The sequence below is a fragment of the Phoca vitulina genome, unplaced genomic scaffold, assembly GCF_004348235.1.
Source record: "Phoca vitulina isolate PV1807 unplaced genomic scaffold, GSC_HSeal_1.0 scaffold3, whole genome shotgun sequence".
NCBI lineage: Eukaryota > Metazoa > Chordata > Mammalia > Carnivora > Phocidae > Phoca > Phoca vitulina.
The window spans coordinates 76,589,147-76,603,458 of record NW_022589706.1 but is presented as its reverse complement, the minus strand read 5'-3'; the positions used below and the strand labels follow the sequence as shown (position 1 = coordinate 76,603,458).

At 41.6% G+C, this 14,312-nt stretch overlaps 2 protein-coding genes across 2 annotated transcripts in view; both read left to right on the top strand.

The window, feature by feature from the left end:
* The first annotated feature begins 2,787 nt into the window (after positions 1-2,787).
* Positions 2,788-5,090, top strand: LOC116630178 (histone H2A.Z). Its single transcript, XM_032400893.1, has 5 exons — positions 2,788-2,992; positions 3,426-3,503; positions 3,787-3,900; positions 4,250-4,379; positions 4,654-5,090. The coding sequence occupies exons 1-5, from the start codon at positions 2,990-2,992 to the stop codon at positions 4,713-4,715; spliced, it is 387 nt and encodes a 128-aa protein (XP_032256784.1). The 5' UTR covers positions 2,788-2,989; the 3' UTR covers positions 4,716-5,090.
* A 1,498-nt stretch (positions 5,091-6,588) lies between these two features.
* DNAJB14 (DnaJ heat shock protein family (Hsp40) member B14) overlaps positions 6,589-14,312 on the top strand; it is a 45,348-nt gene continuing 37,624 nt past the window's right edge. The window contains exon 1 of the mRNA XM_032400892.1: positions 6,589-6,847. Coding sequence (XP_032256783.1) covers positions 6,715-6,847 — 133 coding nt within the window. The 5' untranslated portion in view covers positions 6,589-6,714. The remainder of the gene's footprint in view (positions 6,848-14,312) is intronic.

Genomic DNA, 14,312 nt, shown 5'->3' with positions numbered 1-14,312 from the left:
CTTAATGACTATGTTCTAGTTTACCTAACAGGCTGGCAGCACCAACCTGGCATATATCACTTCTATTCCTTTATTAGGGAGGGATTATGCATCATGCGTTATGATGCACAGTATTTACAGTTTAGCTGGTGGGATAAGTTATAAAATACTAATATAGGTGAAATCTTATTTGGGAAAACATATCAACACATAGACTCCCTCTCTCTACTCAGTAAATCTTAAAGACCAACAATAGGTAATGGAAGGATATGAGAAAAAAAAAGACCCTCGATTTTTTATTTTAAAAAAGCAAGTTTCCAAACATTCTGAGGACTGTTAGGTATAGAAAAAATAAATTTAGTACTGTATTAAAAGATATATTGGGCCCCATGACCTTTGATTGTTTTTCCTGAAATGGCCGTGGACTGGGGTAGAGTAGACTCAGCTGATCTTCTTTGTAACCTACACCCTGTATTTATGAATTAAGTGTATGAAATCTGTGGTCATGGGAAGTATATAACTGGGCAATTGGGAATTTAAAACTATAGCCTTGGTTTAATCACCACTGTAAACAAACACATAGGTTTCTCTTAATGTAATCATCTTTATATGATGAATTTGGGGAGGATGAGGAAGAGGAAAACCATGGAATGTATTAAACCAATTTAGGATTTTAGTTTAGAGGATGGATGCCTTGGTTGTGCATACTTGGGCAGGTTTCAGGCTTGCCACTTTCATGTCAAAGGAAGACAATGTACTAGACAGGAAAAAATGCTTAGGAATCAAAGATACTTTATTTCACCCTTCCCCAGGGTCCAGGGTAAAAGATAATCATAGTTATGATTGAATGCTTACTGTGTGACAAACACATGCTAAAGGGTACATCGAATACCCTCTCCTTTAATCTTTCAACAACCACGTGAAAATAGGTGGTACTGGGGCCCCTGGGTGGCTCGGTCGTTAAGTGGCTGCCTTCAGCTCGGCTCAGGTCATGATCCCAGGGTCCTTGGATCGAGCCCCACATCGGGCTCCCTGCTCAGCCGGGAAGCCTGCTTCTCCCTCTCTTGCTCCCCCTGCTTGTGTTTCTGCTCTCCCTATCTCTCTGTCAAATAAATAAATAAAATCTTTAAAAAAAAAAAAAGAAAAGAAAATAGGTGGTACTATACCCTTTTCATAGAAGAACTGGAAGTTCCAAAAGGTTAGTGACTATGATGATAGCAAGAAAGAAGAGCAGAATCTATTTCTACCGTTCCTGAGCTCATTCTATTAAACTCTATTCAGCGAGGCAACAATGAATTCCTTAAGATGGGCCTCATAACAAAGAGAACATAGTCTCTAAACCGGAAAAGGTATTAATGTTGGCTTGTGAGTTGTTTATCAGAAAGGCCCAGTGGAGCCTAGGTTAACTATTACATCAGGCTTCACAGCTTTTTACTGTCATTATATCAATTCGGTGGGGGAACTGATTAGTTCTTCTATTGATGACATCATGAATAATTCCTCAGTTTCAAGGGGAGGAAATAATAAACCTTAGTATCAAAATTATTGGGGATCTCTTCTCTAGAACTTATCTCCCAGAAATAGAGAAGTCCTCTAATTTGATAACATCTTTCAAACTGAAACCCAATCTAAAGTACCTAATACATATTTCAAAATTACTTCATGTCAGAAATACTGTTAAAGTGTAATAACTATAATTATAAAAGATTTACATCACCACAAGCATCTGGAGATGCACACAGGTGTTATTAATCTACTAGTTGGAAGACTAAGTAGCTGGCATTATGATAGTACTCTGTGTACAGGACTATTTTCTAAGCCCACCATTTGCAATTGATTACATGGACCATCTGTAACTGTGAATCATTTTAGGAGTTACCCCACTGACATTTATCGAACATTTGTCATGTAGCAAAATGTTTTGTATAGAAAAGTTGACACATAATGGCTTTCAGGTTTCACTAAATCAACTTTAGATACCAGGCTATAAGTACAACCCATTGATATGTAGTCTCCAGAAAAATACGGTTTATGATTTGATTCAAGAATACGGCCTCACCCCAAGCCCTCCGTGCGTAGACCAAAAGGTCTTTTGTGACCAGCGAGGTGACTTTGCTCCACCGTTTGTTCCCGTGGAACTATCTCTCGGGTGGCTTCAAAAGTGGTGAGGAAAGAAAATTTGGGAGATACAGCTAAAGATGACATGGGAGCAGCGGGTCGCGATCAGTCGGAGGCTGGGGATTTGCCTATGGGGAAGAAACACGAAATCTCTGTTAAGCCTGTGTGTGGTTCACGGAGGAGTGGGGGCTAGTCTCACTCGACGCGTACGCGCCACCTGTCAGACCAGAGGAGACGCTGGGGATGGAGGGGGGCGGGGAAGAGGGTGCCCCGGGGCCCGGAAAAAAGGCTGTGAGCCAGCGGGTCTCGCCTTTCGAAGCGCTCTGGTCGGGGTGCTAGCGCGGTGGGGTGGGGGGGAAGGGGGTGAGCTAGATCCGGAGGCCACAACACGAAGCCTCCGGGATCAGGCTGGGAGACCGGGGGCGCCACCGCGTGCCCCTCCCCTGAGCCAGCCTCTCAGCTCCTCCTCCCAGGCACGTGACCACAGCCGGCGGGTCTCCTCGCTCCCGCAGCGTAGCTCGCTCTGTTTCTTCCCTCCCGCCGCCGTGCCCTTCTTCTCCTCAGTTCCCATCCCTCCGCCCTCCCCCCACCTCCTTCCCCACGCCCCAATAGCGGCTCGAGCTGCGGAGTGCCCGCCCCTCCACCCTATTCTTCGCTTGTTCATTGGCTGAGGCCTCAAGGACGCGTCCCGAGGGCGGGTGGCAGCCATTGGTGGGATGAGCAATCCGAGTTCCCGGATGAGGGAACATTCAGCAGTATAAAGGGAGCGGGGAAGGCGGGAGACAGCGCAGTTTGAATCGCGGTGCGACGAAGGAGTAGGCGGTGGGATCTCGCTGGCTGTCTGATTAGTCCTTTCTCTGCCTTGCTTGTTTGAGCTTCAGCAGAATTCGAAATGGTAAACTTCGCGGAGGCGCTCGAAGACTTCGCGGGTTTTTGCCGATGGGAGAAAAACCCGTTACACACGGGAGATGGGGGTGAAGTGGCGACGGTTGGGAACGCGCGGAGACAGGATTTGGAAGAGCGGGGGGAGGTGTTTTGTCGGCGGCGAGCGGAGCAGCCTCCGATCTCGCGGCGGGCGGCGACGGTTGGGTGGCGCGCGCAGCGCCGCTGGGGGCCGGCGGGCGGACGGAGGCGCGCGGCCGCGGCGGGCGCGCAGCGGGGGGCCGGCGGGCGGGGTCGCCCTTGCGGCGCGCGGCTGGCCGGAGACCCCGGCTGGGCACGGGGCCGCGCTCGCGCCTGGGCCGCGCCGCGGTGGGGGAGGGGCACACCGCCCTGGTAATTCTATATTCCCCGTTCCTCCTTCGCTCGCGGGCGTGTGCGCGCCGCAGGCTGGCGGTAAGGCTGGGAAGGACTCCGGAAAGGCCAAGACAAAGGCGGTTTCCCGCTCACAGAGAGCCGGCTTGCAGGTCAGTGGTTGTTCGTGCAGTCTGGGAATTGTGGCGTTTTTCTTTCCACCTTTTTTCTTGTTTATCATCGCTCTGGATGGGCGTTTCGTCTTTGCGTGGGTGATGCGGTGTCGCGACTTGGTTAGCCGATACGATAAATATCGAAGGGGGGGCGATCACGTGTGTCGATGCTGGGGTGCGTTGCTGCACCAGCGTCCATGCCCCTTGGTTTGGCGCGCGTGTAATATTACCGTCTTTGACTGTAACACCTTTGTGCATTTATGTTTGTGTGCTTAAAATTAAGTTCCCGGTGGGCCGTATTCATCGACACCTGAAATCTAGGACGACCAGTCATGGACGTGTGGGCGCGACTGCCGCTGTGTACAGCGCAGCCATCCTGGAGTACCTCACCGCAGAGGTAAATGGGTGTACGCCTATAATCTGGGAAAGGTTTGGGGGGTTGGGGGGGGTAGGCAGCGAGAGGGAAGGAGGAAAGTGATGCAAGAAAAACTCCCAGGCCCTAAACGCGGCTAGAAGCTTCTGAGAACGCTAGAGGGGGCTGGTGTTCATTAAGGAATCTTACTGAGCTTCGTTGAGTTTGCTGCTCTTGGAAATAAAATTGCGTGCCCCCTTTTGCATGTGTTGCCATTCAGTTAGTAGGGGAAGACGTCATTTGGTAGATTTACCTGCATGAAGATTTGATTCTACTCTCTGGGCTTTGGCTTTAAGGAAAGTTGTAAGGAGATTGATTAGAATCTGCCTTGTAGGTACTTGAATTGGCAGGAAATGCATCAAAAGACTTGAAGGTAAAGCGTATTACCCCTCGTCACTTGCAACTTGCTATTCGTGGAGATGAAGAATTGGACTCTCTCATCAAGGCTACAATTGCCGGTGGTGGTATGTAAATACTAAAATTTTATTTCTTTGTAGAAGAAATTGTGTAGTTCTTGTTATTAATTTTTAGTGCAGAAGGCCTATTTTCACTGATATTCAGTGTGGTTGCATTATTATATTTGATTCATGTATATAACTTAATGAATTTTTACATACTTGAGCTTTGCATTTAAAGACATTTTCCAAGTTGAACATTAAACTGTCTTGGTTTTAAGTGTTGTGTGATTTTTAAAATATATATATTGAAAAGTAGAATTAATCCCTCTTCCTCTCCTAGGTGTCATTCCACACATCCACAAATCTCTGATTGGGAAGAAAGGACAACAGAAGACTGTTTAAAGGATGCCTGGATTCCTTATTATCTCAGGACTCTAAATACTCTTAACAGCTGTCCAGTGTTGGTGATTCCAGTGGACTGTATCTCTGTGAAAAACACAATTTTGCCTTTTTGTAATTCTATTTGAGCAAGTTGGAAGTTTAATTAGCTTTCCAACCAACCAAATTTCTGCATTCGAGTCTTAACCATATTTAAGTGTTACTGTGGCTTCAAAGAAGCTATTGATTCTGAAGTAGTGGGTTTTGATTGAGTTGACTGTTTTTAAAAAACTGTTTGGATTTTAATTGTGATGCAGAAGTTATAGTAACAAACATTTGGTTTTGTACAGACATTATTTCCACTCCAGTGGATAAGCTCAATAAAGGTCATATCCCAAACTTAGTTGTGTTTTAAATTTGCTTGATTGTAATGGGAATTCCTTTCTTTTGAGTAGGTATCTCATACAGCAGTCACATAAGCATATTTCTTCTCTTGAAATTGAACTTGGTAGATGAAGTCAGCTGACCCAAGTGTAATTTTTTTTTTAATATTATGTAATGAGGTATTAAAAATTTTAAAACGTTGGCAGGAGCTGCAGTGGGGCAAGTTGCTGTTTCTTAGGCTAAGCTGACCATCTCAATTTGTTGGCTGTGCTTATTCTGTGTGATGGCATCACACTGGTGGGCTATTGCTGTGGTGGATTTGGGGAGGGGGAGAGGGCATTATAGCTACCTCCACAGAGGGAACTTTCAGTTTAGACTTTGGAGATAATGGTTTTTTCATGCACTACAGTGTTTTGAAGTCTACTTGAATTAAATTTTTCAGTAGTTAACATTGGGGGCGGGGAGCTGCGTGCAATTCCCATTTTCCAGAAGAGTGTCTATTTCTTTGCAAGTCCTGAGTTACATATTTGCATGCTAACAATAGCTTGCTTGAACATTGTGAAAAAAACGAGTATTTTTTGGTTGGGTTGAGTGGACCATTTTGACACTTGCTTTGCGGGAAGTTCCTGTCCTAATTTTTTAAAATTTGGATGTCCTTACCAAGCAGTAAGTGGTCCCTTCCCCCCCCCCACCAAGGAGACCCAACATGACATGGTTCAGCATTTCACGAGGAAGTGCCATGAAAATGGGAGAAGGGAGAAAATCCAACAAGTCATTTCTGTGATGCTAATACATTAAGAAAAGGTGGTTCCTGCCTTGTTTTGATCACAAAGGATTAGGACTAGGGCTTTTCACCAGAATAGTTTGCAAACTGCAAATAAAGTGTTCGTACCTTCTGGATGTACCGAGAGACAATTTAATGGAATGTGGGTCAGGAAAATGGTGTGTAGCTGAAATAAGGAAATAAAACAGTACCGTGGTTAGGGTCAAACGACGCTCTAATGTGCTTCTGAACACCTGTGCCGGAAGCGCTTCATAGAGACTGACAGCGCGGTGCTCACCTGACCGAAATCTCCCAAGGCTGAGGGGGCCGAGAGGCGGGCCCTTCGATCCCTGGGATTTTTCCTGTAAACGAGCGTCCCCAGGCCCCAACTGTCGCCCCGGCCGCCCGGAAGGCGGGCTCCCGGCTGCGCTGGCCGCGCTGGGGGGTCAGGGGCCACGGCGCTGCTAAGGCAGGAGGCGGAGTCCCTACCTCGACGGAATACCCCGGCGGGCAGCAGGGCTGGTATCGCCCGCCTACTCCCCCCCCCCCCCACCACGTGGGTCGGCTCCGAGCGTGTCGGTGCCGCGCACGGACAGCCGAGTCGGCTGCGACTCCCAGGCCCGGGAGCTCGGTCCTGGGGCCCGGAGGGATGCGGCTCGCGCCGTAGGGGCCCGCGGGGGGCGGGGAGGCCGCCGCGAGGAGGCGGAGCTGTGAGCCTGCCCGTCCGCCCGGGCCGCCGCCGCCGCCACGGTCCCCTGCTCTCCTCCCCGCTCGCCACCGCACGCCCCCACCCCGGGCCGGCTCGCCTCCGCCGCGGCCGCGGCGTCCGTCCCCCAGTAGCTGCGCTACCGGAGGAAACGGAAGAAAGCGCAAGCCATGGAGGGGAACCGGGATGAGGCGGAGAAATGTGTCGAGATCGCCCGGGAGGCCCTCAACGCCGGCAACCGTGAGAAGGCCCAGCGCTTCCTGCAGAAGGCGGAGAAACTCTACCCGCTGCCCTCGGCCCGCGGTGAGGCCCTCACTGTCCTTTCCTTCCCTACCTGCCGGGTCCCCAGACCGCCGCGTAGCCCGCCCCTGCCCCCACCATCGCCCCTCCGGGAACCGGCGGGACCCCCGGCCTGCCAGAGCCCGCCGCAGGGCCCCGGGAGGAGCATCCCGACACACCCCCGCCCCGGCCCCGACTGTCCCGGGCCGGGCCTGGGATGGGCTGCCCGAGATTCCCTCTGCACTAGCTTGCCTTGGAGATGCCGCCTCTCAGCTGACAGACGAGTGTTGCCGGTTCTCCGGTCCTTTTTGTAAAGGTTTAGCTGTCATTCTGCCAGGAGATTTCTCTGGCCCCGTCTTACCTGAGTGGGGCTTTATATATATGGCTGTTTGGTTATGTGGCCCCCTCCCACCGCATCTTCACCCTCAAATAAGGCCTAGGCCCCTAATGAAGTGAGAGGAATGGGGAACTCAAATGGCTCATGTACAGGTCTCCATTCCACCACCTTTGGGGTGGAACACTATTCCCAAAGCAAACATTTCGAATACCTGAGATGACATTGCTTTTCCCTGGTAGAGAGTTTTTTTTAGAAGAGAAGAGCACAAATTTGGCAAGAATGATAGAGTCAGCAATGATTTCCTAAATAGTATCGGATTTGATAACACCATAATTATCGATTAATTAGGCAAATCACTAAGGAATGGTGTACTGGACTGACTTGAGTTGAATTCGCTCTGTTCAGGTCCTGCTCTGGAGGCTTTAAAGTAATAATAATAGCCAACATTTACTGAACACTTAAAGTGCCAGGCCTTGTGCCTAGTGTTTTATATGAATTATTTCATTTACTCCTCAGAACAGTCCTATGTAGAGATGGAATTCGTTTAGCCGGGTTTACCCATGTGTAAACATTTTTTGATGAATGAATGAATGAATGAGCGAATGAATGAAAATATTTTACCGAAGGTCACAGAGTAATTAGTAGCAAAGTCAGAATAGCACTTGAGCTTTTCAGCTCCAAAAAGCCTTTAACCACTATGCTCTATAGTCTTGCCAATAGAATACTGTTTCACTGGAGGTTTAAGGTATTTCTAGGTTAAGAAAATTAATGATAAGTTAATAAGAACGTGAGGCTGTTTTATTTTCTCAATTTTTTTATATTGTTGTATTCTTTGCTTTATCATTTTTATTACACTGCTGTTGAATACTTTACCAGAGAGGACAGGAAAAGGAAGTGAAAGAAAAGAGTTAATATTTTTTTAAAATGTGGCACAAATAGGTAACAAAATTTACTTAATCATTTTTAAGCATATGGGTCAGTAGTATTAACCATTTTCATACTGTTGTGTAATAGATCTCTGGAATTTTTCATCTTACAGAACTGAAATTCTATACCAACAAAACAACTCCCCATTTTCCCTGCCTGCCAGCCCTTGGCAACACCATTCTTTATTTTTCTAAAATTGTACTACTTTAGATACCTTATGTAAGTGAAATCATACAGTATTTGTCTTTTTGACTGGCTTATTTCACTTAGCATAATTCCTTTAAGTACATGTTGTAGCATGTGATATGATTTTCTTTTTTAAGGCTATATAATATTTCATTTTACACCCCCCCCCCCACATTTTCATTATTCATTCGTCTGCCAGTAGACATTTAGGTTGTTTTTATATCTTGGCTATTGTGAATAATGCTCCTATGAACGTGGGTGTGCAAGTATCACATTGCAAGTTTCTCCTGCTTTCAATTCTTTCAGATACATACCAAGAAATGGGATTGCTGGATCATATTGGCAGTTCTGTTTTTAATTTTTTGAGGAACTACTATACTGTTTTCCAAAGCAGTTGTACCATTTTACATTCCCAACAGTGTGCAAGAGTTACAGTTTTTCCACATCCTCACCAAAACTTTTTTGTTTGTTTTTGATAGTAGCCATTTTGAAAAGTGTGAGGTGATATCCCATTGTGGTTTTGATTTGCAATTTCTTTAATGATAAGTGATGTTGAGCATATTTTTATATGCTTGTTGACTTATTTATATCACCTTTGAGAAATGTCTATTCAAGTCCTTTGCCCATTTTTTAAAAATAACTTAATTATTATTATTAAGGTGCTGAGTTGAGAGTAGAACTCAGGTGATTGACAGAAAGTAGTTTTTTTTTTAAAGATTTTATTTACTTATTGGGGGGTGTGTGTGTGTGCAAGTGGGGGGAAGGGCAGAGGGAGAGAGGGAGACGTAGACACTCCAGCAGACTCCATGCTGACCACAGAGCCTGAGTGGGGCTCTATCCCATGACCCTTAGATCATGACCTGAGCTGAAATCAAGAGTTGGATGCTTAACGGACTGAGCCACCCAGGCACCCTTGCCCATTTTTTAATTGGATTATTTGTTTTGTGGTTGAGTTGTAGAAGTCCTTTATATATTTTAGATATAAACCCCTTATCATATGATTTACACATTTTTTCGCCCATTCTGTAAGAAGTCTTTCATTCTGCTGGTTGTGTCCTTTGATGTAGAGAAGTTGTTAAGCTTCATGTAGTCTCATTTGTCTGTTTTTGCTTTTAAGCCTGTGCTTTTGGTGTCATATTCAAGAAATCATTGCCCATAATTAAAATTTGCATACAGTATGAATACATGATTTCATTTTAACCATTATCTAGTACTAGAGGGACAGTTTTAACATTAAGCAAGTAACCACTCAAGACAGAATGCCTTGGCTTTTGAAGCCTATCTTCTCCACCTACTGGCTGTAATCTTAATCTTGGGCAAGTAGCATAAACCTCTCTAGCCTTTGCTCTTTCATCTGCAAAATGGGACAATAATGTACCGATTTCATGGGGCTCTTGTGAGGATTAAAGGAATTAATATATGGAATGCATTTAACAGTAAGCACTCAATTTTTTGGTATCATTTCTATTTAACAAGTGTGAAGCTCTGAGAAGCTTTAAACTTGTAGCTTGTCATTCTTATATAAACAATTTGTTGTTTTTGTTGTTTGTTTAATGCTTCATTGAGAAACTTTATTCTTTCAGTGTTTTTTTTCTTAACTAAGCTCTATGCCCAACATAGCTTGAACTCACAACCCTGAGATCAAGAGTCACGTGCTCTACGGACTGAACCAGCCAGGCACCCCTATCATATAAGCAATTTGAATCAGTCTGCTAAAGGATACTGTAAGATATAAAAGCACAACACAGTTGTTGCTCTTAAAGACATGAACATAGAAAACATTAAGAAAGATAACAGTGAAAATTAATAGTACAATGTCTTGTAAAGGCAGTCTGTGATTACCAAGGAAAGTGATAGTTTACAGTTGTGGTGTGGTCAGAAAATCTTAGTTCAGATGCATACTTTACCTCTGACAGTTTTGTAACCAGGGACAAGTTACTTAGCATCTCTAAGTGTTCTTTAGTTGTGAAATTAAGATTTCATCCCAGGGTTGAGGTGAGCTTTGCTGAAATAAAGTTACGCTCAAATACTTAGCAGAGTGTGTTTTACATAGAATGTTCTCAGAAGATGTTTAATGGTAGGAGGGAGGGGAGGAAAAGGTCTAGAACATTTGTGTAAGTCCTGAGAAAATAATTGGTGTAGAAAGAAAGTGAAGCTAGTGGTTAAAATGAAATTTTAAAATTTTATCCCTGAATTTCTCCTATTCTAGATTACTAATAAATTCTTATGCCTCAGGGTTTTGACTGAAGGTTCCTCTGGATGTGTTTTCATACTAACATAGGCAAAAGAAAACATTGCATATTGATTTTCATTATTCTTATACAGTGAATGGGAAAATGTGAGAGTAAATTCTAACTAAACTCCAGAATTTTTATCCTCTTTACATTTTATTTTTGCCAGGTGAGCAGTTTGATTGATAAAACACTTAAAAAAGTTGGCAAGAGTTTTCCTTGAGGAAAAGCTTGATCTTCAAATGGATCTAGGACATTGTTGCTTTCTATGTTTTTAGTTGAGGATATTATTTTATGGATCATTTATTTCAGTGGACTTCTAAGTGAATTGAATTTTACAAATATTCAAATATTTTCATTCTATGAGTTTGGTTTATGTTCAAAAGGATTGATATGTATGACTAGCTACTACATATTCTGGAAAAATAATGTCAGCAGGCAGAAAAGTAAATTACTTTTTAGTTAAACTGTATATTTATTGAATTATTGATATGTTTTGGACTTTCACAGAGGGATACAATCTCACTGTTTTAATGTTTTACATTGCTTTTTACTTAGTATTAACTTCAGTGTTTCATACTAATTGGGGGGCAATTAGTATAGATTGGTTTTTTTCGAAGAAAAGCATTTTGATTGTTTTCAAGAATTTCTTAGTAACTTGAACTAAATTGTGGCCTACAACTTCAAAAAAGGCCATCCTGTGTGCTTTAATGAATGGATAACTCATGTGTAATTTGCAGCATCTATCTGCACAATAACAATTAAAATAGTACTCTATTTTTTCCCTCATGTGAAAGATATATGTATAGAATTTTCCTTTTTTTATACATTATTTTAAAATTTAAATCTAATAAAAAATTCAAAGTTCTGTCCCTCTTTTGCCTCACTTAAAATAGTAAAATAAAGCTTTTCAAACTGTCATTACACATCTGGAGTATTAGCCAACCTGTTCCTTTTAAGGCAATTCCATTTTCTTTCTATTTCTGACTTAATTAAATTTTAGTGACGAGTACAAATTATACATTCAGAACAAATATTCCATAACATTGAATTAAGGGTTATAAAATGATCTCCAAATTTCAGCTAATAGCCAAAGTGTTTTATAGTTAAAGAAGGAATACTGAATTTAGTTTTGAACCTTAATTTTATAGTTGTGTGACCTTGCATATGTAACTATTTTTTGGGCCCTCAATTTTCTCATCTCTAAAATGGGGATACATTTATTCAACACACATTTGCTGAATCCACACTTCCTTGTGGCTACGGAGTAAGTGAATAATAAGTCCTTGTCCTCTTAGAGCTTACATTCTACAGGAATGAAATATGATGTATCTGCTGGACATAATAATGGCTCAGTTCCTGTGATTCTCCTTTCCTTTCTTGAAACTTAGTTATCTCATCTGTAATTTTCACGGGATTATTATAAAGATATTTTATTAAGTGCTGTAAGAATGTCGTGTATTATTACTAAGCCAAAAGTATTTGGATACTGCCTTGGCGTCAACAGTATAATATTTGTCTCTTTTCTGTCATTTTTAGTTACTTGTTTGAGCAGAAAATAATTGCTTTAAGTTAGGATTGCTCTCCATTTAGATTCAACTACTCATTCCATGCTTAGTTAACATGTGGTTCTCCCTATTTTGCTGCATTCATTCCTCGTGCTATGCTGTCTGTGTATATAGCCGTCCCTCTCCTAGATTAAAAAGTCTTTTGCCATCAGGAACCATTTTAATCTTATTATCCTTTTTACTCCCCTGGTACCTGACAGTATTTGCTTTGGCATGTATAAGCCTGTATTTTCTGGAATGATACCTGTTTATATAACTTTATTCCCTTCAATAAGGATGATTTGCTAAATAATTAAATGAAAATCTTATAGCTTAACATGCTACTCACAAATGAAGCTTTTCAATAATCAGATAAGTATGCAAAATGTATATATAAAAATTGTCACTAGCAAAATTTGGAAAGAGTGTAAATGTTCATCAGTGGGAATCGATTAAATAAATTACATTGCATTCAGATACTATGCATCTATTAAAAATGATAATGTGCCTCAATAATTTTCTATCTGCTGATCCCCTCACCCTGCTCATTGGCCATAAATCCCCAGCTGTCTTTGCTGAATTCGGAGTTAAGCCTGATTACTCCCCTACTGCAGTAGTCCTGAATAAGATGTAAATAAATAAATAAATACATAAATAAATGATGTGGACTGATATTTATTGATAAAAAATGAAATACATGATATCTTATGAACTAAATAAAGGTAAGCTATCAAATATTTAGATTATTCTAATTTTGTTTAAGCATACATAAAAAACTCGACAGCTAACTAGAGTAACTAGAGTCAAATATACCAAAATGGTTGAGTGATTTTCTTGTGTGGGATTTATAAGTGATTTTTACTTTGTTATGTCTTTTTTAATGAGCTGAGAAACATTACTTTTATAATCACACAAATAAAAGCTGTTTCTGGTTTGTGAAGAGGAGGAAAACATCCATTTGTTTTTCAAATTATTTATCCTTATTTTAGATTTAGCTAATAGTGGACATTCTATATAACAGGTGTGCAGTAGAAACTTATGAAATAAAAACAGATCTTGGTTCTCAGATCTTGGATGATTCACATAAACATTTTTAATACTGTATTTACTTTTTTACCAGTCCTAAATACGGAGTATTCTTAAATGCAGAGTCTGTCAAAACCCCGAAAGTAAAGCAATACGTGTGGAAAGTGAAGGCATAAAATGATACTGTATAATTTTGAAAACCAAAAGTAAATGTAGTCTGTTTTATAAGTTTATAAGTACTGTATTTGGTTTGTAAGTACTATATTTGCCCAACTAATGTTTGTAATACTGTACATTATTGCTAATGAGATCTCATGTGATAGCTAAGACAGAAAAATCCAATGTGTTCTAAATTCTGGCACTATTTGAACTGAATCATATTACCTTCTCAGGCATTGGTTCCAGAAATTAATACAGAAAGCTTTGCTGAGTCCATTTTTAAGATGACAAAACTGGATATTGAGACCCAGAGGTAATGGAACTTGTCCAAATTTTCACTCTTTGGAGGCAAAGAGTGTTTGGTATGAGTGCATGTACACACGTAGCCATTGTTAAGCAGAGCCCCTATGCATGAAATTGTAGAAGAATTTTCAGTATCATAAAGATGTTGAAAATATAAAACAACAGTATGATCCTGCTTCAGCAATATTCAGCATCTAGCTATTAACCTGGATGATGTCCAGAAAAACACTGGAAGATAATTTTATGCTAAGAATGAAAGGGAATGTACAGATAACTTCTGACTAGCATGCATAGGGACTTGGTGTCCACCTATAAATGCTAAACACATAAAATCATTTTCATATCTGGCTCCACAAGTTTTAAAAAATTCTTCATTTATTAGCTGAACTACTTCTATAAAGAGGTATTTCCCGTTTCCTGTCTTGGGGTTACATAGTGGTACAGTTCATACAGGAAAGACAAGTGCTTGATTGCTTTTATCAGTTTTCAAGAAACGGAGTTGGTTCCCTTTTTTTCCCCAAAAGCAGCTAATTAGTATAGTTGACCCTTGAATAACATGGGTTTGAACTGTGTGGATCCACTAATCAGATTTTTTTTTTTTTTTGCTAATTACAATACAGTACTATAAATGTATTTTCTCTTCCTTATAATTTTCTTAGTAACTTTTTTTTTCTCTAGCTTATTTTATTGTAAGAATACAGTATATAATACATATAACATACAACATATGTGTTAATCAAGTATTTATGTCATTGGTAAGGCTTCCTTCCAGT